The sequence below is a fragment of the Leucoraja erinacea genome, chromosome 27 (assembly GCF_028641065.1).
Source record: "Leucoraja erinacea ecotype New England chromosome 27, Leri_hhj_1, whole genome shotgun sequence".
Classification (NCBI taxonomy): domain Eukaryota; kingdom Metazoa; phylum Chordata; class Chondrichthyes; order Rajiformes; family Rajidae; genus Leucoraja; species Leucoraja erinaceus.
The window spans coordinates 6,297,358-6,320,417 of NC_073403.1; the positions used below are offsets into that span (position 1 = coordinate 6,297,358).

General features: G+C 48.0%; 2 protein-coding genes across 2 annotated transcripts in view; one reads left to right on the forward strand and one right to left on the reverse strand.

The window, feature by feature from the left end:
* odad4 (outer dynein arm docking complex subunit 4) overlaps positions 1 to 8,463 on the reverse strand; it is a 47,545-nt gene extending 39,082 nt beyond the window's left edge. The window contains 5 exon segments of the mRNA XM_055656928.1: positions 746 to 789; positions 824 to 843; positions 845 to 940; positions 5,905 to 6,036; positions 8,206 to 8,463. Coding sequence (XP_055512903.1) covers positions 746 to 789; positions 824 to 843; positions 845 to 940; positions 5,905 to 6,036; positions 8,206 to 8,328 — 415 coding nt within the window. The 5' untranslated portion in view covers positions 8,329 to 8,463.
* A 3,293-nt stretch (positions 8,464 to 11,756) lies between these two features.
* The window catches only part of aclya (ATP citrate lyase a), a 62,182-nt gene continuing 50,878 nt past the window's right edge, over positions 11,757 to 23,060 (forward strand). Inside the window, 2 exon segments of the mRNA XM_055656912.1 lie at positions 11,757 to 12,028; positions 22,450 to 22,622. Coding sequence (XP_055512887.1) covers positions 22,464 to 22,622 — 159 coding nt within the window. The 5' untranslated portion in view covers positions 11,757 to 12,028; positions 22,450 to 22,463.

Below are 23,060 nucleotides of genomic sequence, written 5' to 3' on the forward strand. Positions count from 1 at the left end.
GGCCATTCAGCCCATCGTCTACTTCGCCATTCAATCATGGCTGATCTACAGGTATCTCCCCCTCCTAATCCCATTCTCCTGCCTTCTCCCCATAACCCCTGACACCCCGTACTAATCAAGAATCTATCTATCTCTGCCTTAAATATATCCACTGCCTTGGCCTCCACAGCCTTGCGTGGCAAAGAATTCCACAGATTCACCAACAGGAAGTCAGGAAACGATGCTAAGCAGATCCCGTCTGGTTTGTTGATTTTAATCTCCTACACCCAGGCAAACAGAGTAAACATAAATGCAACCCATTGTTCATTATACCGCCATGAGTTTACTCCTGCTGTCTGTCTGGCTAGTTGAGTTGAGTTTATTGTCACGTGTACCGAGGTACAGTGAAGCTTTTGCAGTCACAGTCATGCTTTGGACATAGGGACAGGTGTACGGACAGGAGTGGTTTAGAGGACTATGGGCCAAATGCAAGCGAATGGAACTTGTCCAGTATGCTAAATTGGTTAGCATGGGCAAGGTGGGCTGAAGGGCCAGTTTAGTTCTCTGCGAGAGATGCACGACTATGACTTTAGAAGAAACACTTTGATCTTCAGCTGCCCAGATTCTCATTTCATCCACCAAACTTTGATCAACCTTCCAATAGACAATAGAGAGGGAGAGGGAGAGGGAGAGGGGGGGGGAGGGAGAGGGAGAGGGAGAGAGGGAGAGAGGGAGAGTGTACTCTTGTATCAACACATGTACTCACTCCCCACGGAGTTGTCGATGGCCTCCCGGGCCTTCTGGATTCCAGTGGCGGAACCAGCCGGAAGGTCATTCCTCGCATTGATCATCCGGACGGAGCTTCGCTTCTGGCCTCAGAAGATGAATAGAAAAGGTCAACGCAAGGTTCAAACTCACCAGGATTTCGCATACAGGTAACTTCAGCTTTCGGTAAAACACCCTATAAAGACGGGATTTGCAGAACATTTGTGACAATCCGTAGGGAATTTTGTGTAAAATCAGACGCCGAAAGATTGAAAAGTCATACTTTTTCTTTTAAAATTTGCCCATAGTTTTAGTAGGCATTGAGCATAGGATTTGCAATAATAGAACTGTAAATATATAAATATTTATTGCAATAGATTTATATAGATTTTAATATAAAGACAGGATTTGCAGAACATTTGTGACAATCCGTGGGGAATTTTGTGTTATTTAAACGATTTCTGGCGTTGAACGATAACAGAGGGGACCGCTTTGATGTGGGTCATGATGGAAGCAAACACGAGACATTGTCAGATAGGAGGTTGGGGGTGGGAGCAGATGCCTGGGGTTTAAAACGCAGGCGAAGATGGAGATAACTGAAAGGGGGGTCTTGGGAGTAACGGGGGGTCTGGAGAAAGGAATGGGTGATGGCTAGTGCGAAGAAGCTGCCAGCATCTTCTGGAGAAAACGCAGCGGGGACGCATTGGGTGAAAGGAATGGGTGATGTTTCGGGTGGAGACCCTTCTTCAATCTGAGAGTCAGGGGAAAGGGAAATGAGAGATATAGAACAAATGAATGAAAGATATGCAAAAAATGTAAGGATGATAACGGAAAGAGGCCGTTGTTAACTGTTTGCTGGGTGAGAACGAGAAGCTGGTGTGACTTGACACACTGAACTGTTATTTCCTGTTCTGTATTATGTTTTGACTCGGTAAGTCCGTTTGTGTCTATGGGAGTTGTGCTGTTTGGGGGTGGGGGGTGGGGGGGGGGGGGGGTGGGTGGGGGGTGGTGTGGGGGGGGGGGGGGGGTGAGGGGGGGGGTGAGTGTTTGGGGGGGGGGGGGGTGGGGGGGGTGTGGGGGGGGGGGTGGTGGGGGTGGGGGGGGGGGGGGTGGGGGGGGGTGTGTGGGGGGGGGGGGGAGTGGGGGGGGGGGGGTGGGGGGGGGGGGGGGTGGTGGGGGGGGGGGGGGGGGGGGGGGGGGGGGGGGGGGGGGGGGGGGGGGGGGGGGGGGGGGGGGGGGGGGGGGGGGGGGGGGGGGGGGGGGGGGTGGGGGGGGGGGGGGGGGGGGGGGGGGGGGGGGTGTGGGGGGGGGGGGGGGGGGGGGGGGGGGTGGGAGCCAGGGGGGGGAGCGACAGGGGGGGGGGGGGGGGGGGGGGGGGGGGGGGGGGGGGGGGGGGGGGGGGGGGGGGTGGGGGAGGGGGGGGGAGGAGCGGGGGGGCAGGGGTGGGGGAGGGTTACTTGGGCGGTGAGGTTCAATCAGGGGGATTCATCAGTGGTGGGTCTTTGCCGTTAGACCACGGGCTGAAGGCGGTGGCTAAAGCGAAATATGCGGTGCTGTTTGCCCAATTTCCATGGATTTAGCCAGCCACTCGGTCTGACAATAGAGGGGGCCAAGGGCAGAATCGCCAGTGTGGGAACAGGACGGGGAATTAAAGTGTTTAGTAACCGGGAGATCAGGTTGGTCCAAGTGGACAGAGCGAAGGCGTTCAGTGAAACGATCGCCCAGTCTACGTGAGTGGTTAGATTCTGCGTTGCACTGCCTTAGAGGGCGGTTCACAATAGATCACAGTCATTACGCCAACATGACCGGCACAGTGACGCAGTTGTAGAGGTGCTGCCTCACAGCGCCAGAGGCCCGGGTTCCACCCTGACTATGGTTGCTGTCTGTATGGAGTTTGTACGCTCTCCCTGTGACCGTGTGGGTTTTCTACGGAATCCCTAATTTCCTCCTACACTCCAAAGGTTGTGGGTTAATGGCTTGGGTATAACGTGCAATTGCAAAATTGGAGGTCCCCAGTGTGTGGTAGGACAACGCTCCCAGTGTGCAGGCATCGCTGGATTGGCGCTGGACTCAGTCTACTCTCTAAACTAACTACACAAAAATTAAAAAAACAAGGCTTTCGGGAGTAGGGAAGCCCGGGCTTCAGTGATTGAAAGTAAAAACCTGTCAGGTTAGGAGGTTAATTGTGGTTCTTTCGGGTGGAGTTGGCCCACACCATCCGAAGGGATTTATTGAAGTCGCTTTGCCTTTGCCTCAAAATGGCAGCCAGCATCATCAGAGACCCACACCATCCTGGCCACACACTCATTTCCCCACTGCCAGTGGGAAGAAGGTACAGGAGTGAAAACTGTAACATCCAGGTTCAGGACCAGTTTCTTCCCCACAGCCATCAGGCTATTAAACACAACATCAAACAAACTCTTACTATTGCTCTTTATCTGTTTATTTATTGTGTATATATATGGTCTCTGGCCTATAGACACACTGAACTTTTATCTCCTGTTCTGTATTATGTTTACATATTCTGTTGTGCTGCAGCAAGCAAGAATTTAATTGTCCTATCTGGGACACATGACAATAAAACTCTCTTGACTCTTGAGTCTTGTGTCTAGAGAATGATTTAAATCCCGAATGGATGAGAGGACTGGCCAATTTGCCTTCCCTTGGGCTAATTGTTGGAGTAAGCTGTTGAATAGCCAAATCAGATTGTAAACTGGACCAAAACTCCCTAATGGACTTTGTATTAAAGTGTGGCTGAGAAAGGATTACAGTTTGAGGTGAGATATTTGGTCTTGCCAGAGTAACAGTTTGTGTGTCTCAGGATTCTCAGACTGAATGTATGTTGGAGATTTGGAGAGTAATGAGCTAAGGTTATGTAAGGAAACATAGAATTAGAAAATAGGTGCAGGAGTAGGCCATTCAGCCCTTCGAGCCTGCACTGCCATTCAATATGATCATGGCTGATCATCCAACTCAGTACCTGTACCTGCCTTCTCTCCATGCCCCCTGAACCCTTTAGCCACAAGGGCCACATCTAACCCTCTTAAATATAGCCAATGAACTGACCTCAATTACCTTCTGTGGCAGAGAATTCCAGAGATTCACCACTCTCTGTGTGAAAAATGTTTTCCTCATCTCGGTCCTAAAAGATTTCCCCCTTATCCTTAAACTGTGATCCCTTGTTCTGGACTTCCCCAACATCGGGAACAATCTTCCTGCATCTAGCCTGTCCAACCCCTTAAAAATTTTGTAACTTTCTATAAGATCTCCCCTCAATCTTCTAAATTCTAGCGAGTACAAGCCAAGTCTATCCAGTCTTTCTTCATATGAAAGTCCTGACATCCCAAGAATCAGTCTGGTGAACCTTCTCTGTACTCCCTCTATGGCAAGAATGTCTTTCCTCAGATTAGGATACCAAAACTGTACGCAATTCTCCATGTGTGGTCTCACCAAGACCCTGTACAACTGCAGTAGAACCTCCCTGCTCCTATACTCAAATCATTTTGCTATGAATGCTAACATACCATTCACTTTCTTCACTGCCTGCTGCACCTGCATGCCTACTTTTAATGACTGGTGTACCATGACACCCAGGTCTCGTTGCATCCCCCCTTTTCCTAATCGGCCACCATTCAGGTAACAGTCTACTTTCCTGTTTTTGCCACCAAAGTGGATAACCTCACCTTTACCCACATTATACTGCATCTGCCATGCATTTTCCCACTTACCCAGCCTATCCAAGTCACCTTGCAGCCTCCTAGCATCCTGTGTTTCCTCACAGCTAACACTGCCCCCCCAGCTTGGTGTCATCCGCTAACTTGGAGATGTTGCATTCAATTCCCTCGTCCATATCATTAATATATATTTTAAATAGCTGGGGTCCCAGCACTGAGCCTTGCGGTACCCCACTAGTCACTGCCTGCGATTGTGAAAAGGACCCGTTTTACTCCTACTCTTTGCTTCCTGTCTGCCAGCCAGTTCTCTATCCACATCAATACTGAACTCCCAATACCATGTGCTTTAAGTTTGTATACTAATCTCTTATGTGGGACCTTGTCGAAAGCCTTCTGAAAGTCCAGATATAACACATCCACTGGTTCTCCCTTATCCACTCTACTAGTTACATCGAAAAATTCTATAAGATTCCTCAGACATGATTTACCTTTCATAAATCCATGCTGACTTTGTCCAATGATTTCACCACTTTTCAAATGTGCTGCTTCCCTTCAAGCCAGCACCAACATTCAATATGATCATGGCTGATCATCCATAATCAGTACCCCATTCCTGCCTTCTCCCCACGGGGAGAATGTTAGCTTGATTACGTGAGCCCTAAGAGCTAAATCTAACTCTCTCTTGAGATCATTCAGTGAATTGGACTTTGACCAGTCAATGATACCGACCATCAACAATCACCTGGCCTGGATCTTCTGCACAGTGACTACCATCTATCTACCTCATTGGAGACCCTCGGACTATCTCTGATCAGACTTTGCTGGCTTTACCTTGCACTAAATGTTATTCCCTTATCCTGTATCTATACACTGTAAATGGCCCGGTTGTAATCATGTATTGTCTTTCCGCTGACTGGTTAGCATGCAACAAAAGCTTTTCACTATACCTCGTTACAGGTGACAATAAACTAAACAGAACTGAGAATTTAGACCTTAGAGATACAGCGCAGAACAGACCCATCGTCCCATCAAGTCCGCGCCAAATAGCGATCACCCCATACAATAGTTCTATCCTATACACTAGGGACAATGGGTGGAAGATTGCAACCTTCACGTGGTCCGCCCTGTTTCGACTAATGCAATCAATTCGACATGCACAAACGGAAGATCAAATAGAACAAGTTATCCTACAACTTTAGGCTGTGCACGCCACACAAAAGAAGACTAGGGACAATTTATGATTTTTACCGAAGCCAATTAACCTACAAACCTGCACGTCTTTGGAGTGTGGGAGGAAACCGGAGCAGCTGGAAAAAAACCCACGCTGTCACAGGAAGAAGGTACAAACTCCGTACAGACAGCACCCATAGTCAGGATTGAACCCTGGACTCTGGCGCTGTAAAGCAGCAACTCTACTGCTTTGTCGCCCAGAGGGAAACGTAAAGATAGAATACATCCAGTGATTGAGTGGTCCGACCACAGTTACCCTGTAGAAGTCCTTACGCCCCATCTGGGAGGCCTCAGCATCTTGGAGAGCAGCGGTGGTGTTCCCCATTATCAGGTGACATCGTGAGCGAGCAACTAGACAGTTCTTGTTCCTGGATTCTTGCTGAAGAGCCTGCAATGAAAATGTCAACACATTTCACCCGGCCCACTGCATAATGAGATTTGTTTTTCTTTAAATAGGACGAGGGATGAATGAAGATAAACACAAAATGCTGAAGTAACTCAGCGGGACAGGCAGCATCTCTGGAGAGAAGGAATGGTGACGTTTCGAGTCGGGACCCTTTTTCAGGCTCAACAATGGACGAGTCTGAATGAGGGATAACTGTTTTGGAGAAAGGTTTAAGAAAGAACTGCAGATGCTGGAAAAATCGAAGGTAGACAAAAATGCTGGAGAAACTCAGTGGGTGAGGCGACATCTATGGAGCGAAGGAATAGGTGACGTTTCGGGTCGAGACCCTTCAGAGAAGGGGATAATTTTCATGCCAAACACGGGTCCGGTACAGCTCCCTCTACATTAGCCCAGTACACACCCCATGTACAGATGTAGGAGATAGCCCAAAGTGTTGGAGTAACTCAGCGGGTCAGGCAGCATCTCTGGAGAAAAAAGATAGGGGACCTTTCCGGTCTGGACCTTTCTTGAGATGGTTCAGACCCTTCTTCAAGGAACTTATTAGAAACTTACAAAATTCTTAAGGGGTTGGACAGGCTAGATGCAGGAAGATTATTCCCGATGTTGGGGAAGTCCAGAACTAGGGGTCACAGGATAAGAGGGAAGTCTTTTAGGACCGAGATGAGAAAATCATTTTTTTACACAGAGAGTGGTGAATCTGTGGAATTCTCTGCCACAGAAGGTAGTTGAGGCCAGTTCATTGGCTATATTTATCTCAGATTCAATTTTAATTGTCATTGTCAGTGTACAGTACAGAGACAACGAAATGCATTTAGACAACGAAATGGAAGTTTGAGTTAGATGTGGCCCTTGTGGCTAAAGGGATCAGGGGGTATGGAGAGAAGGCAGGGATGGGATACTGAGTTGGATGATCAGCCATGATCATATTGAATGGTGGTGCAGGCTCGAAGGGCCGAATGGCCTACTCCTGCACCTATTTTCTATGTTTCTATGAAGGGATTTGAGAGACAGATAGAAAGGGAGCGAAGAACTGTTTCTTCTTTAAGTATCTGTCAATGATTCCTCTTGATGTTGATGTTGATGTACATCTTCATTAAAATCATAAAGCAGGGAAACAAGTCCTTCAGCCCAACTGATCCATTCCGACTAAGATGCCCCATCAACTCTAGTCCCATTTGCTCATATTTGGCCCATGCGCCTCTCAACCCTTCCTCTCTGTGTACGCGTCCAAGTGTCTTGTACTGAACCTGTTTCTGTTGTCCTGCCATCTAATAACAGTAATAATTACAATGATGATTACAAACTCAAGCTGGAAGACCATAGTTGCTGAATGAGAGTATATTCCTCGACTGACTGTCCCTTCACACATTGGATTTCCCCAGCCTCTGCTGGCCGGGGAAGAAATTATGGGGAAGATAGACACAAAAAGCTGGAGTAACTCAGTGGGTCAGGCAGCATTTCTGGACAAAAGGAATAGGTGATGTTTCGGTTCGAGACATAGAAAACATAGATCATACAAAAATAGGTGCAGGAGTAGGCCATTCGCCCCTTCGAGCCAGCACCGCTCGAATTGTATTCACTGGAATTTAGAAGGATGAGAGGTTATTGGACAGGCTAGATGCAGGAAAAATGTTCCCGATGTTGGGGGAGTCACAGTTTAAGAATAAGGGGTAGGCCATTTAGACCAAAGATCCTATAGCTCCGCTATAAGATCTTTGATTTAGACTGAGATGAGAAAAAACATCTCCACCCAGAGAGTTGACACAAAAGGCAGTGGAGGCCAATTCACTGGATGTTTTCAAGGGAGAGTTAGATTTAGCTCTCAGTGCTAACGGAATCAAGGAATATGGAGAGAAAGCAGGAACTGGTCACTGATTTTAGATGATCAGCCATGATCGTATTGAATGGCGGTGCTGGCTTGAAGGGCTGAATGGCCCACTCCTGCACCTATTTTTCTATGTCACCCATTCCTTCTCTCTAGAGATGCTGCCTGTCCCGCTGCGTTACTCCCGCTTTTCGTATCTATCTTCGGTGTAAACCTCTGGGACTGATCTGGACGATGAGAAGCGGCTGGTCGGGGCCACACGGGTGAGATGTACTAGCACGGGGTGAATGCCTGCCTGCATTCCGGGCGGGGAGGTGCACACTTACATGGGTATAGCTCTGGATGGCTTTCTCGTACTCGCCCCGCATGTAAAGCCGGTCTCCCTCCGACTTGTAGGTCAGGTAAGAGCACACAGGGCCGGCCAGAATCTCTTCTTCATCGTCAGCCATGATCCCGGCACCGCTCTCCCCGCTCCTCCCGTGGACACAGGATGTTTGCAGTGTAACCAGGGTGTCGCCTAGCAACCCCTTAACCACAGGACGCGGGGGGCAGTTCCAGCGGAGCGGAGGGAGGGAGGGAGGAAGGAAGGAAGGAGAGGAGAGGAGAGGGGAGGAAAAGGGAGGAGAGGAGAGGGGAGGGGAGGGGAGGGGAGAGAGGCTGCGCCTTCTCACTAACCCCGCTGCTAGTCCTACCTGCTGCAGTCTCTGCCGTCGCTCCGGAATAAGGTGCAAACACTATAGACAATAGACAATAGGTGCAGGAGTAGGCCATTTGGCCCCGGGACCTTATCCCATCTGCCGCTTGTTCAATGGTCCGACGGTACTTTATTACCAAGATACAGTGAAATTAATTTTTGTATAGTGTTCAATGCAAATATTACATACATAAGCACATCTTAGATACAGTACAAGCGTATATAAATAGTACACTGAGATGGCATATTCTACAATGCAGTCCTAACACGAAGGATTTGGGGCATTTTTTGCACCAGGATTGGGGTTATTAATTTATTGAATTTTGTTTATTAGAAATTATCTACATGTATTGTGCTTTATAGGTTGTAATGCCGCTGCAAGTAAGAATTTAATTGTTCCGTTCTCGCTAATATATGACAGTTAAACTTGTGTAGAAATAAAGAACTGCATATGCTGGTTAATACACAAAAGGACACGACATGCTGGAGTTGGTCAGCAGGTTAGGCAGCATCTCTGGAGAACATGGATAGGTGACGTTTCAAAGAGTGCTGTAGTAACTCAGCAGGCTAGGCAGCATGTTGTTTAAGAAGGAACTGGGCATGAACTGACTTTGCCACGTCTGAGGTAGACAAAAGTGCTGGAGTAACTCAGCGGGTTAGGCAGCATCTCTGGAGAACATGGATAGGTGACATTTCACAGAGTGCTGGAGTAACTCAGCGGATCAGGCAGCATCTGTGGAGAACATGGATAGGTGACGGTACACAAAAATGCTGGAAAAACTCAGCGGGTGCAGCAGCATTTATGGAGCGAACGAAATAGGCAACGTTTCGGGCCGAAACCCTTCTTCAGACTGACAGACTGCATAGGTGACGTTCTGGTTTGAGAACAAAGAGTCTCGACCACCTATCCATGTTCTTCAAAGATGCTGCCTGACCCGCTAAGTTACTCCAGCTTTTAGTTTCTTCAGTATAAACCAACAAGTGCAGTTCATTCCTACACACATTGACTCTTGGATAGACGCAAAATGCTGGAGTAACTCAGCAGGTCAGACTGCATTTCTGGAGAAAAGGAATAGGTGACGTTTGGGTCGAGACTTTTCTTCAGACTGAGAGTAAGGGGAGAGTGAAACTAGAGATAAAGACAGTGTTGCTGAGATTAATTTGTTCGCCATCTCTCCACATCACTGTCTATATCTCTCGTTTCCCCTTTGACTTTCAGTCTGAAGAAGGGTCTCGACCCGAAAGGCCACGTATTGCTTTCCTCCAGAGATGCTGTCGGACCGGCTGAGTTACTCCAGCAATTTTGTGTGTATCTTCAGTATAAAGCAGCATCTGCAGTTGCTTCCTGCACACCTTGTCTCTTGGACCTGCAAGAGGAGGGAGGACGAAGACTACATCTCCCAGCTTGCACGCCGCGGCGGTGGGGCGCGGCTGGGCCAATGGGAGTGATCAGCATATGGGGAGGTGGGCCGCGGCCTCCTCGCACAAGCTCCCTTCGCCCCCCCCCCCCCCCCCCACACACACACACAGGGCAAGGTCCCCCCTCCCCCCCCACACACAGGGCAAGGTCCCCCCTCCCCCCCCACACACAGGGCAAGGTCCCCCCTCCCCCCTCCACACACACAGGGCAAGGTCCCCCCCCCCCCCCCCCCCCCCACCACACACACACACAGGCTTCCCTCACACACACACATGGCAAGGTCCCCCCTCCCCCCCCCCCCCCACACACACACACAGGGCAAGGTCCCCCCCCCACACACACAGGGCAAGGTCCCCCCCCCCCCCCCCCCCCCCACACACACAGGGCAAGGTCCCCCCTCCCCCCCCCACACACACAGGGCAAGGTCCCCCCTCCCCCCCCCCCCCCACACACAGGGCAAGGTCCCCCCTCCCCCCCACACACACACAGGGCAAGGTCCCCCCTCCCCCCCCCCACACACACAGGGCAAGGTCCCCCCCCCCCCCCCCCCCCCCCACCCACACACACAGGGCAAGGTCCCCCCTCCCCCCCCCACACACACAGGGCAAGGTCCCCCCTCCCCCCCCCACACACACAGGGCAAGGTCCCCCCTCCCCCCCCCTCACACACACACACAGGGCAAGGTCCCCCCCCCCCCCCCCCCCACACACACACACACACAGGGCAAGGTCCCCCCCCCCCCCCCCCACACACACAGGGCAAGGTCCCCCCCCCTCCCCCCCCACACACACAGGGCAAGGTCCCCCCCTCCCCCCCCACACACACACAGGGCAAGGTCCCCCCCTCCCCCCCCCCCCCCCCCACACACACACACACAGGGCAAGGTCCCCCCCCCCCCCCCCCCCCCACACACACACAGGGCAAGGTCCCCCCCCTCCCCCCCCCCCCCCCCCACACCCCACAGGGCCTCCCCCCCCCCCCCCACCCACACACACACACAGGGCAAGGTCCCCCCTCCCCCCCCCCACCACAGGCCAGGTCCCCACACACACACAGGGCAAGGTCCCCCCCCCCCCCCCCCCCCACACACACACAGAGCAAGGTCCCCCCCCCCCCCCCCCCCCCCCCCCACACACACAGGGCAAGGTCCCCCCCCCCCCCACACACCCCCTTCTCCCCCCCCCCCCACACACACACCACACACACAGGGCAAGGTCCCCCCCCCCCCCCCACCACCACACACACACACAGGGCAAGGCTCCCCTCACACACAGGTCAAGGTTCCCCCCCCCCCCACACAGAGGGCATCCCCCCCCACACACACACACAAGGCAAAGCTCACACACACACACATGGCAAGGTCCCCCCCCACCCCCACACACACAGGGCAAGGTCCCCCCCTCCCCCCCCCCCTCCCCCCACACACACACACACACACAGGGCAAGGTCCCCCCTCCCCCCCCCCCCCCCCCCCCCCACACACACACACACAGGGCAAGGTCCCCCCTCCCCCCACACACACACACACACACAGGGCAAGCTCACACACCCCCCCCCACCCACACTCCCACACACACACACACACACACACACACACACACACACACACACACACACACACACACACACACACACACACACACACACACACACACAGGCAAGGCTCCTCCCGCCGGTCTCCCCGCCTCCAACCACAGTCTCCTCACACTGTCCCCGCCTCCCTACAGTCACCTCAGCGCCGGCCCGCCTCCTTCACACCGAATATCCTATCTTTGCTTCACACAGTCGCCCCACAATCACCTCACGGTGGTCTCCGCCTCCTCCTCCGCCTCATACAGCGGCCCCACAGAGCCGGGCGCGGCCTCCTTCACACAGTCTCGCCATCACCTCACACACGACACAGCGCCGTCTTGTCTCCTCACCGCGCCGGGCGCCGCCGCCTCACATCCTCACCCCCGCTCCCGCTCCGGCGGCGACCACACGCCCGTCTCCTCGGGGCCGGCATCGGCCTCGACCTCGGCCTCGGCGCACGCAGGTGAGAGTTGCAGCGGGGGAGCAGAGCTCACTTCAGCCGTCGGGAGCCGAGTGTGAGGCGAGGCCTGGGGCCTGGGGCTGCCGTGGCAACAGCCCGGGGGTGAGTGGGGATGCCGGGCCGAGCTGGGCTGCAGCTCCCGGGCCTGGATCATCTCCCACTGGGGTCAGTGTGGGCCGAGGGAGCCACAGACTCCACGACCACCGGGCCTTGTGATCTGGAGGCGGTGGGAGCAAATTCAAAAGGGGGTTGGTTAGATATTGAACGGGGCCGTGGGGCAACAAGGGTGTATTCGGAGGCACCTTTCAATGGATCAACAGTCACAGTGCAGTAAAATTGTATCGTGATTTTTCACTGATTTCTCACTTTTATCGCTTTATAGTTTAGTATCTTCGCTTGTAGAATTATATAATCCACTCTGGTTGAATCGGCATCATAATAATGTTTTCAAGTCACTATTTTTTTGTATCTTTCAATTTATTTCTTTTGACATAACTTGCAAAATGGATCAATGGTTGGGGGTTCTCACGAGTTTGTTTTTAAGGAGTCTTTGAGAATACACTGTAGCGTTATAAATGGTTGTAAATCTCTTGCTGTGATGAGGCTGGAGTAGAATACCTGTTACAGGTGTCAGGCACTGGTTGAAAAACTTTAAGAAGGAACTGCAGATGCTGGAAAATCGAAGGTAGACAAAAATGCTGGAGGAACTCGGCGAAAAACTTGGTGTTGAAAAACCTGGTGTTGAAAAACCTGGTGTGATTTCCTTTCAAAATATTATCTAGTGAGAAGTAGTTAAAATGATGAGAGGGATAGACAGAGTAGACGTGGATACGCTTTTCCCCATTGAGAGTAGGGAAGATTCAAACAAGAGGACATGACTTGAGAATTAAGGGACAGAAGTTTAGGGGTAACATGAGGGGGAACTTCTTTATTCGGAGAGTGGTAGCTGTGTGGAATGAGCTTCCAGTAGAAGTGGTGGAGGCAGGTTCGATTTTATCATTTACAAAATAAATTGGATAGGTATATGGACGGGAAAGGAAGGGAGGGTTATGGTCTGAGTGCAGGCAGATGGGACTAGGGGAGAACAAGTGTTCGGCACGGACTAGAAGGGCCGAGTTGGCCTGTTTCCGTGCTGTAATTGTTATATGGTAATGCTGTCAAATCTTGAGCGCTGTCACTTTGATATGTACTCACTGCTGTGTTAGAACCGCAGATGAAAGGTTCAGCTACAGTAACTCTGCTATAATATCAGATGTGTATTTGAGTTTCGGAAAATGTCCTTCCATCATTGATCACTGTGACTAGAATTAGAAAACTTTTCTGGTTGAGGTCTTAAGACAGGCCCTTGGAGTTGAGAATCACTTCCTTCCACTCTGCCTTTGCAAGGTTGCTGCTCTTGTTTAGATGCTATCCCCCGCTTGACAAGGTCCTCAGTGGCTTCCCAGGTGTAGCTTCCCTCCTTTTGAAAAGTCACTGGCTGGGGATTCTCATGAGTTGATGAAGAATGTTTTAAAGGAGTCTTTGAGAATCTCCTGTAGTGTTATAACTATTTGGGTATAAATCTCTGTGCTATAATTACTGTGTTGGGGCTTGAGTAGAATGCTTGTGCAGTTGTCTGCAGTCACGCATTTAAATTATGTGCCTCGCCCACCGGATCTAGCCGAATGAAATTAAAACCTCGATGCTGTTTGCCGAGTAGAAAGAGCTGATACTGACTTTTTATCCTGTCAATGGATTTTGAATTTTTTTTTGAGACTGTGTTGATAACATCTGTTTTTATGCATCCATTGTAGGCAGTTCCAAAACGTAGAGCAGGTGAAGATCACTGTTGCCTGGTAGACCTAAGGGTGAGTTAGAGGACTTGATGGTCAAACACGCGTCGCTGCGGATAGCTGTGAGCTGGTTTGGGGGAGGTGGCTTATTTCTTCATTGATGTCTATTTACTGAGAGATGGCTCCTGAGATATGGAAACCCATTCTCATTTTCCAGGGTTTCTTTATGGATAATCATTGCTGAAGAGAGGTGTTGTGCAGCAGGGTTAGAATTAGCAGAAGGTATCTGCCTTACTAATGTGTGAAGCTCAATATCTCAAGAGACGGCTTGAATCTCAGCTTCTGAGAGTGCACAAGTGTAACTGCTACCTGCGTCCTGCAGCCTGATGCTCAAGGCTACATCTTGATTCTAAAGTGGCAGAAACTGAGCACATCCTCATTCGATTAATTCTATTCAAATGGGGAGCTTGTTGGAGGTGCGGAAAACTGAAGAGTTTACTAAGAGTTTAGATTCAACCTTGCTTGACCCATTCTGCAATGGGATTGGGTTTATTGATTAGAATCGCAACTTGCATGTCACCATTTAGCGGAGGTAGAATGCTGATGGATTTCTGAGGGCAGCTGAATTTGAGAAGGATTTTCTGCCGTGTCACTTGATTGCAGCTAGTGTGAGAACAGTAAAGGTGTATATATGTAAGCTCCTTTGGGGTGTCTTGGGCCAGTAAGTGATGGAACATAATTGCGATTCTATCATTTTGTCCGTACAAAGCTTTAAAGTGGCATTCAAGCAATAATTTGATTAATTGTCTATCAAAAAAAATGTAGAATGATCTTTGTCTGGATTCTGTCCTGCCAGCTAATCTTGTTTATTTAAACGTGTGCAGTGAAATATCTGATCAATTTTAAGTCCTATCCTAACTGTCAAACCCCCCGGCACGGGAGTGGTTCAGTCCGGAGGCGGCCCGGGAGGAACACAAATAAAGGTGCCTCTCAAAATACCTGACTCCTCTCTTTCGAGACCTACGCACCACAAAATCATTGAAAACCAAATGCAGATCAATATGGAAAAAAAAACACTGCTAGAGGAACTTGGTAGTCAGGCAGCAATCCTGAAGGACATGGATTGGTGATGTTTCAGGTCGGGATCCCTCTTCAGACTGATTCACCCACTGAGTTCCTCCAGCGCTCTTTCTGTAAGCCAGCATCTGCAGTTTGTCATATCCACAGATCAATATGCCTGTTTTTAGCACAGGATATAGGATAAATAAATGCATCACCTAAATATATTTGACATGGCACAAGCTTTAGTTTGCGATAATGATGAAAGTTCAACTACTCTGTGATCCCACCAGGAGATACGTCTCCACCACTTTCCAGAGTCTATCTCCTTTGTGATGCAACCACTCATCCATATCTGGCCTTGCCCATTTCCTCTCAGGAAATCCTCCCATGCAAACTCAGGAGAAGCAACACTCACGTTTTAACCTTTTTTCCCCTTTGCATTATCCAGGACACAAACACACTTCCTTGGCAAAACTTTTAATTTACTTGTACTGTTAGCAGTTTGGTGGATTTCTAATGGAGCGTCTGATGAAAGAATCTGATGTTATTTGTATGATATGAGACTACGGATAGACACAAAATGCTGGAGTAACTCAGCGGGTCAGGCATCATCTCTGGATTAAAGGAATATGTGACGTTTCAGGTTGACCAGGTATGAGACTATGTCAGGTAGTTACTCGAGTGGTCTGTTGGACAGCATTCACTGGGTGCTGTGAGGAAATGGTTCTAAAGTGTTAAGTTTCCATCACTTTCACATTCTCATTTGATTAGTTCTGGGCATGAACTGACTTTGCCACATCTGAGGTAGACAAAAGTGCTGGAGAAACTCAGCGGGTGGAGCAGCATCTATGGAGCGAAGGAAATAGGCAACGTTTCGTGCCAAAACCCTTCTTCAGACTGATGTAGGGCGGGGGGGTGGGGAGAAGAAATGAGAAAGGAAGAGGAGGAACCCAAGGGCTGAGGGAGAGCTGAGAAGGGGAGGAGACAGCAAGGGCTACCGGAAATTGGAGAAGTTTATGCCGCTAGGGTGCAGACTGCCCAAGCGGAATATGAGGTGCTGCTCCTCCAATTTCCGGTGGTGCTCACTCTGACCATGGAGGAGGCCCAGGACAGAGAGATCGGATTCGGAATGGGAGCGGGAGGTGAAGTTCTGAGCCATCGGGAGATTAGGTCGGTTAATGCAGACCGAGCGGAGGTGTTCGGCAAATCGATCGCCAAGCCTACGCTTGGTTTCACCGATGTAGATCAGCTGACATCTAGAGCAGCGGATGCAATAGATGAGGTTGGAGGAGATGCAGGTGAACCTCTGTCGCACCTGGAACGACTGCTTGGTTCCTTGAATGGAGTCGAGGGGGGAGGTAAAGCTATGTCTGAATTTGGTCACTAGTTTGATGCTGGGTTTTGTTTGCTCTGTGGGGCTGTTTCAGAGAGCTGTTAAGATATCGACCACATTGCTGTAGCCCTGGGGTCATATATAGAGCATGTATCCCTGTTCTCCAAAAATGCTGCCTGACCTGTTGAGTTCCCACATCATCTTGTCCTTCTGCAGTTCCTTGTCTCTCCTCCCATCCACCCATTGCCTTCCAGTCAGTCAAAAATCAGCTGTTGATGAACAGAGTTACAAATCCACCTCGTATTGCTGCTGTTTTTATTTGCCTTTTATGTTACACGGGAAGAACATGCACAATAAAGGGGATGAAATTTCACAGTTATTTGAATAATTTAAACAAATGTAATTTAGTGATGTAAACAACAGTATGACTGACAGATTGTAATAAATTAGATTATTTGCAAACTCGGACAGCCCCCTTTTTAATGTTGGAATGAGAGAGGAGGATTTTCTATTGAAACAAAAACAGTCATTCATAATATCCTCTGCTTAATGGATGGCTGGAACATGGAATAAAAGTCACTTAGTAGCTTGCAGTCAGATAAAATTAGAACCATACCAGGGCTCATTTCATTCCATCAACATTGTGGAGGAGCTTTACACAATAAAAATAAGAAAAGCTACTGAATCTCACAGAATGAACAAAGCAAACAGCAGCCTTCAGGCAGAAAAAAACAATTGAAAACAAAACCAGGTCGCTGATTCCCCACAGGGTCCGCGATGCCTCGCTTAGTAACAGCTGCATTTTTTGTCAAGGAAAGAATATGGTGACTCATTGCAGGGGGAGATGTGTCTTGGAGCAACCAGGAAACACATCAGCTGCAGGTTTCCGGTCTCCAACCACAAAATCATAAATCCTTCGCTCCATAGATGCTGCTGCACCCGCTGAGTTTCTCCAGCTTTTTTGTGTAACCTTCGATTCTCCCGCATCTGCAGTTCCCTCTTAAACACTAAATTAGGCTGCTGTTGTGCAAAGATTCACTTCTTGCATGAAATTGATCATAATTCACTCAGTAGCCGTCTAAGGAGTTCTGTGAACAGCAGTGTGATAAAACGGGTAGCCATTAACTATGTTCCATCACAAGCAATTATTATTTCTGCATGCGTGCATCTCTCAAAATAAAATACACCTGCATCGCCTGATTTTTTTTCAGTGGCATACTCCTGATTACATTGAGAGTAATTTTGTAAAAAGCAGTACAAATTTGAAGTCCAGCAGAATTTTGCCTTTGAAAGATACCTGTTGCATTGTAATAAAAAACAAACATAGTGGGCAATTATTAAGACTGGAGTGTTGTTGTCACCTATTTGACATTAATTTTTCCATTGTGTAGGCTATATTTTAAGCAGGTCAGGCATTGTCTGTAGAAGAAGAAAAAAGTTAACATTTCAGAACAACAACCTTTTTTTTAATCAGAACTGGGAAAAGTTATAATGAAACATAATGGTGTGATGTGTCAAATGGTGAGGTGCTGCTTCTTAAGTGTCTATATGATGTATGTTTGAGACTAAGTTCTTCCACAATTAATTTTGACTACCTAGAAGGACAAAATCACTAGGTGCATGAGAGCATTATTGAAGGTAGAACAGTACAGCACAAGAATATAATATCTGTGCCGAACATGATGGCAACGGAAGCTAATCTCATCTGCCTGCACATGATCCATATCCCTCCATCCCTTACATATTCATGTGCCTATGTAAAACCCTCTTAAATGCCATTATCATATCTGCCTCCACCACTACCCCGGCATCTTGTACCAGGTATCCACCATTCTGCATTAAAAAAAAATTCTCCCGCACACTAGCAGCAAATCATCCTGGCTCAGATTGTACAGGTTTGTTCGTTTATCGTTGGGGTTAAAGTTATGAAACTTTAGTAGCGTAATGGTAGAGCTTCTGCCTGACAGTGCTAGAGACCCAGATGTGATCCTGACTATAGTGCTGACTGTACGGAGTTTGTACGTTCTCCCTGTGACCTGCGTGGATTTTCTGCACGATCTTCAGTTTCCTCCCACACTCCCAAGACATACAGGTTTGTAGGTGAATTGGCTTGGTGTAAATGTAAATTGTCCCTAGTGTGTGTAGTGTTAATGTATGGGGATCGCTGGTCGGTGGGCAGAAGGGCCTGTTTCGACGCTGTATCTCTAAACTAAGCTAAATTAAAAAATGTGGGAGCATTTCATATATTGATCAATGGGTTACTGCAGGCCCACCATCACCTCTGCTGGCCTTAGTTTAAGAAAAACTGTAATTTGAGCAGTTCAAGCCTTTTTCAGCACATCCAAAAGCATTTCACAGTCTGAAGAAGGGTCACAATCCGAAACGTCACCTATTCCTTCGCTCCATAGATGCTGCCTCACCCGCTGAGTTTCACCAACATTTTTGTCTACCTCACACTCATTTAAAGTCATTTGAAGCGAAATTACTGTGTGGGAAATGCAGATAGTTTACCTGTGCATGCTCTGGCAAACACATTAATAAAAGATGTATCTGATTTTAATGATATTGAACGAGAAAAACCTATTCCTAGAACATTTCAAATACCGGTAGTGATACGTGATCTATTTTATCCAAGCGAGTATGGCTGTGGTCTGTTATTTCATCTCAAAGGTGGCACATTGAATAGTGCATCAATTGGCCCTGTATTTTATGTTCCATTTACGGAAGTTGGGCATTAATCTTTCGCCATCTGTGTTGGGGAGAGTGCTATAAATAAACAAAAACCTACTCCCACAGAAGATGGCCACCCCCTTAAGACTAGAGGCTCAATAGACTGCAGATGAAGTCATCTGTTGCACCAAAGGAGAACTGTTGGAGAAACTCAGTGGATCGGGCAGCGTTTGTGGAGGGTGATGGACACTTGTTGCCTAACTGGCCGAATTCCTCGAGCAGCTCTCTTTTTGCCTGGATCAGTGTAGTTTTCCTTTTAGGACTTTTCTTGGGTCCCATTATACTGCTACTTTGCCACTGACATTTTGTGTTGGTACTGTGTCACTGACACAGAATGTCTTGTTTCGTCTATCTTCCGTGTGCTACGGCAGTTTATGGATTTCAATGGTGACCATTGCTTCCAATTGCCCAGGTACAGGTAGTTCTGCTATAACATGCAGGATAATGGTAGTGAGGTAGCTGATCAGACCAGCCATGGCCTTGTTGGATAACATAGCAGGCGAAGGGGTGAATAATCTGTCCCTGCTTCTTTTCCATAATTAGGTTTTTATGTTAACACGTTTGAATTCGTGAGCTCCTGACCTGAGAGCAATAACTAACAATTTTTCCATTAGTATTCAGGTTATTGATCTCGGCCTGTCGCACGCATCAATCTATTATTTGGAGCAATTTTTCCTCCCGATCTTTGCATTAAGGTCATTTGCATCTAATAATTTCATTGCTTCCTGTTCGTATCATTCCTTTTGAGCTGGAACTTTTTTTTGGATCTGTTTATATGCAAGAATGAGTCATAACCGATAAAACAATGAAGGACTTTTGCACAAGAGATGAGGTTTGTTGAGATATTTCTGGCAAGTCGGGTATAATGTGAATTACTGGCCTTTGGGCTTCTCACTGACGTAGTGTCGTGCAGAGGTGCAGAGTGGTTTTTCTGGCTTTGTCACATTCATGTTCTTTTGAATACAGTAAATACTTAATTCTTCAGCCTGTGGTGAAATAGCAAGGTATGTCTACATTCCCCATCCTTCCCCCTCCCCCCCCAACACACACATGTCATCAGTTAGGTACACAAAAAAAGCTGGAGAAACTCATCGGGTGCAGCAGCATCTATGGAGCGAAGGAAATAGGCTACGTTTCGGGCCGAAACCCTTCTTCAGACATGTCATCAGTTACCCTGCCAAGTTAAACTATCAAATTGTTTAGCTTCTGCTTGATCGAGATGAGATGGATTTGCCTGAACATTTGGAGACCAAAGAAGATTTGTTTTGCAAGTGCTCTTTCTGTTCTGACTAGTGTCCAAATTCACATGCAAACACAAATTCTGCAGAAATCTGGACAAAGAAATCCGAAAACAAATTGATCGATATTGATCGATTTTTTTCTCTTTTTCAGCTTACATGGAATATTCCAGAATGCCCACCTGGCGACCCCAGTGGAAGCTTTTGTTCATCCATAACTTTGTTACCTCCACAACACATCGAGTGGGTGGCGGAGGCAGGGACTCGCACTTTATTTAGGATTCACCACAAATAGAAAAGGCTGTGGGCCAAGTGTTGTTAAATGCGATTAGTATAGAATTCCCCCATGCTCTCCTCCCTATATACCTTCATCTGGCTTAGAAATGTTTTATCTTTTCCTCACCATCCTCTTCTCCCCTCCCCACCTGTATCGATCTATCACTTGATAACCATTGTCCTCCCCCTCTTCTCTTCCAGCTTTCTCCCCCTCACTGCAAACAGTTTGAAGAAGGGTCTCAACCTGAAACATCGCCTACCAGGTTCTCCAAAGATGCTGCCTGATTATAGCAGCACGTTGTGTATTTATTTGTAAACCAGCACCTACAGTTTCTTATGCCTTCTTGGTGTAGAATTGTGTTTGGTAGTTGGCATGTATATGGTGGGCGATATAGCCTACTTCAGTACTGTGTGAGTCTATGATACGGCAGTTCCAATGCATTCTAAATCTACCTGCTGCCAGGCCCGCTGAGTTACTCCTGCTTTATGTGTCTATCTTCATTGTATTGTGGGTTGAGTGAAGTCACTGGACTAACAGCTAGAGTTCTGACCACTGATCAAGAGATGAGGTTGAATCCTACTGCTGTAGCTGAGGAATTTAAATACAAGTAGTTAAATTAACTTGGAAACATGAAGTGAGTCTCTGGAACTACTAATCAATATCAGAAGCAAATAAAGTGCTCTTTTTACTCATTATTTGTTCACATTTGATCTCTCGATGTAGAGCAATGTGTTCGCCTTTCTCACTCATTTATTTCAGCAATAATTCTGATAGGACAACAATTACTGCCTTTGGCAATGGTGCCTACATTCCTGAGGAAAAAAACAAAACATTATAAGCTCTGCTCTTCCCCATCATCATGGTTCCCTTGTTTATTCATTTTAATTTTTGAATTCTAATTTGTAAATGCTTTTCATGACTCGGATAGACACATATTGCTGGAGTAACTCAGCGGGACAGACAGCAAATCTGGAGAGAAGGAATGGGTGACGTATCGGGTTGAGACCCTTCTTTCATGACCTTGCCTCGCTCTATCTTTGAATTCTCCTCTAGGCCTGCAATCATGACAGTTGTATGCCCTTCTTCAGTTATGGCCTCTGACTCGTCCTTGGATTAAATTACTTCACTGATGGTGGCCATGCCTTCAGCGTCCAAGGCTTTTAAGATCTGTTTTATCTCCCCCCCCCCCCCACCCGGCTTTCTTCAAACGTGGGATTTGAAGTTGGCATTCAATTGAACAACAGTTGAATTTGGAGCGGCACAGAGGCGCAGCGGTAGTGCTGCCCACTGCCCATCAGTGCCAGGAACACGGGTTCGATCCTGACCTCGGGTGCTGTCTGTGTGGAGTTTGCACGTTCCCCCTGTGACTGTGAGTTTCCTCCGGGTGCTCTGATTTCCTCCCACATTGCAAAGACGTGCAGGTCAAGATTCAAGAAGTCAAGGGAGTTTATTGTCATGTATCCCAGATAGGACAATGAAATTCTGCACCACAACAGGACATTGCTGCACCACAACAGGATATTGTCATAAATACAGATCGGATCAGTGTGTTCATATACCACAGAATATATATATATATATATACACACATCATAAACAGATAAAAGTGCAATAGGCTGTTATAGTTCAGAGTTTGTTTGAAGTTGTGTTTAATAGTCTGATGGCAGTGGGGAAGCAGCTGTTCCTGAACCTGGATGTTGCAAATTTCAGGCTCCTGTACGTTCCGGGTTGCAGGTTAATTGGCTTCTGTAAATTGTCCTTGGTGTGTAGGATAGCACTATTGTATGGGTGATCACTGGTCGATGCGGACTTGGTGGGCCAAACGGCAGGTTTGTGAAATTGGAAATGAAAATGCAAAATGGTGGAGGTGTTCGGCAGTCCAGGCAGCATCTGCGGAGAGGGGGGCTGCGTTAACTTTGCAAGACAACTGAACCCTTGCATGTTATTTTTGTTTACGACTGACATCTTTCTTCTGACATTTTTCTCTTTCTCCTCCCCCCCTCCCCCTGTAGCTAATTAAGCAGTCATGTCAGCTAAGGCCATATCTGAGTTGACCGGTAAAGAATTCCTTTACAAGTTCATTTCCACAAAAGCGACGGTCCAGAACAAGTTCAAAAATGCTACAGTGCGACCTGAGACTGACTGGGGGCTCCTCGTCCAACAGCATCCTTGGCTCCAGACTGAGGTGAGTAGCTTGCACGGGGTGGTCCCAGGGCTGAACGATGCAGTGGTGATCTTAGTTATGTTGATGGCACACAAGTCCAGTGGTGTATCTTGTAAATATGCAACAATTATGTGGCTCTGTATGTCGGTAAGTTTCAATTGGATCTCAAATTCAATCCACATTTGTAACTCTGACATTATTATGTACCATAAGTCATGGAAACAATTATATTAATTGAGGATGTTGAAAAATATACTGCTTATGAAAGATGAGCGATTGTTTTTCTCACCTGGTACAATATTATCGAACTTTGAATAGTGCTGCAGTTGGTGCTGGGTTAAAGGCATTTCTGTCTCTGGCACCCAGTGTCATCTTGAGATTCGAGGGAAGGAATACGTCACTGTCCTGCCTGGTGGCAGTACAAAGCTTCGGCTATTCCACCTGACAGTGTCTCTCCAC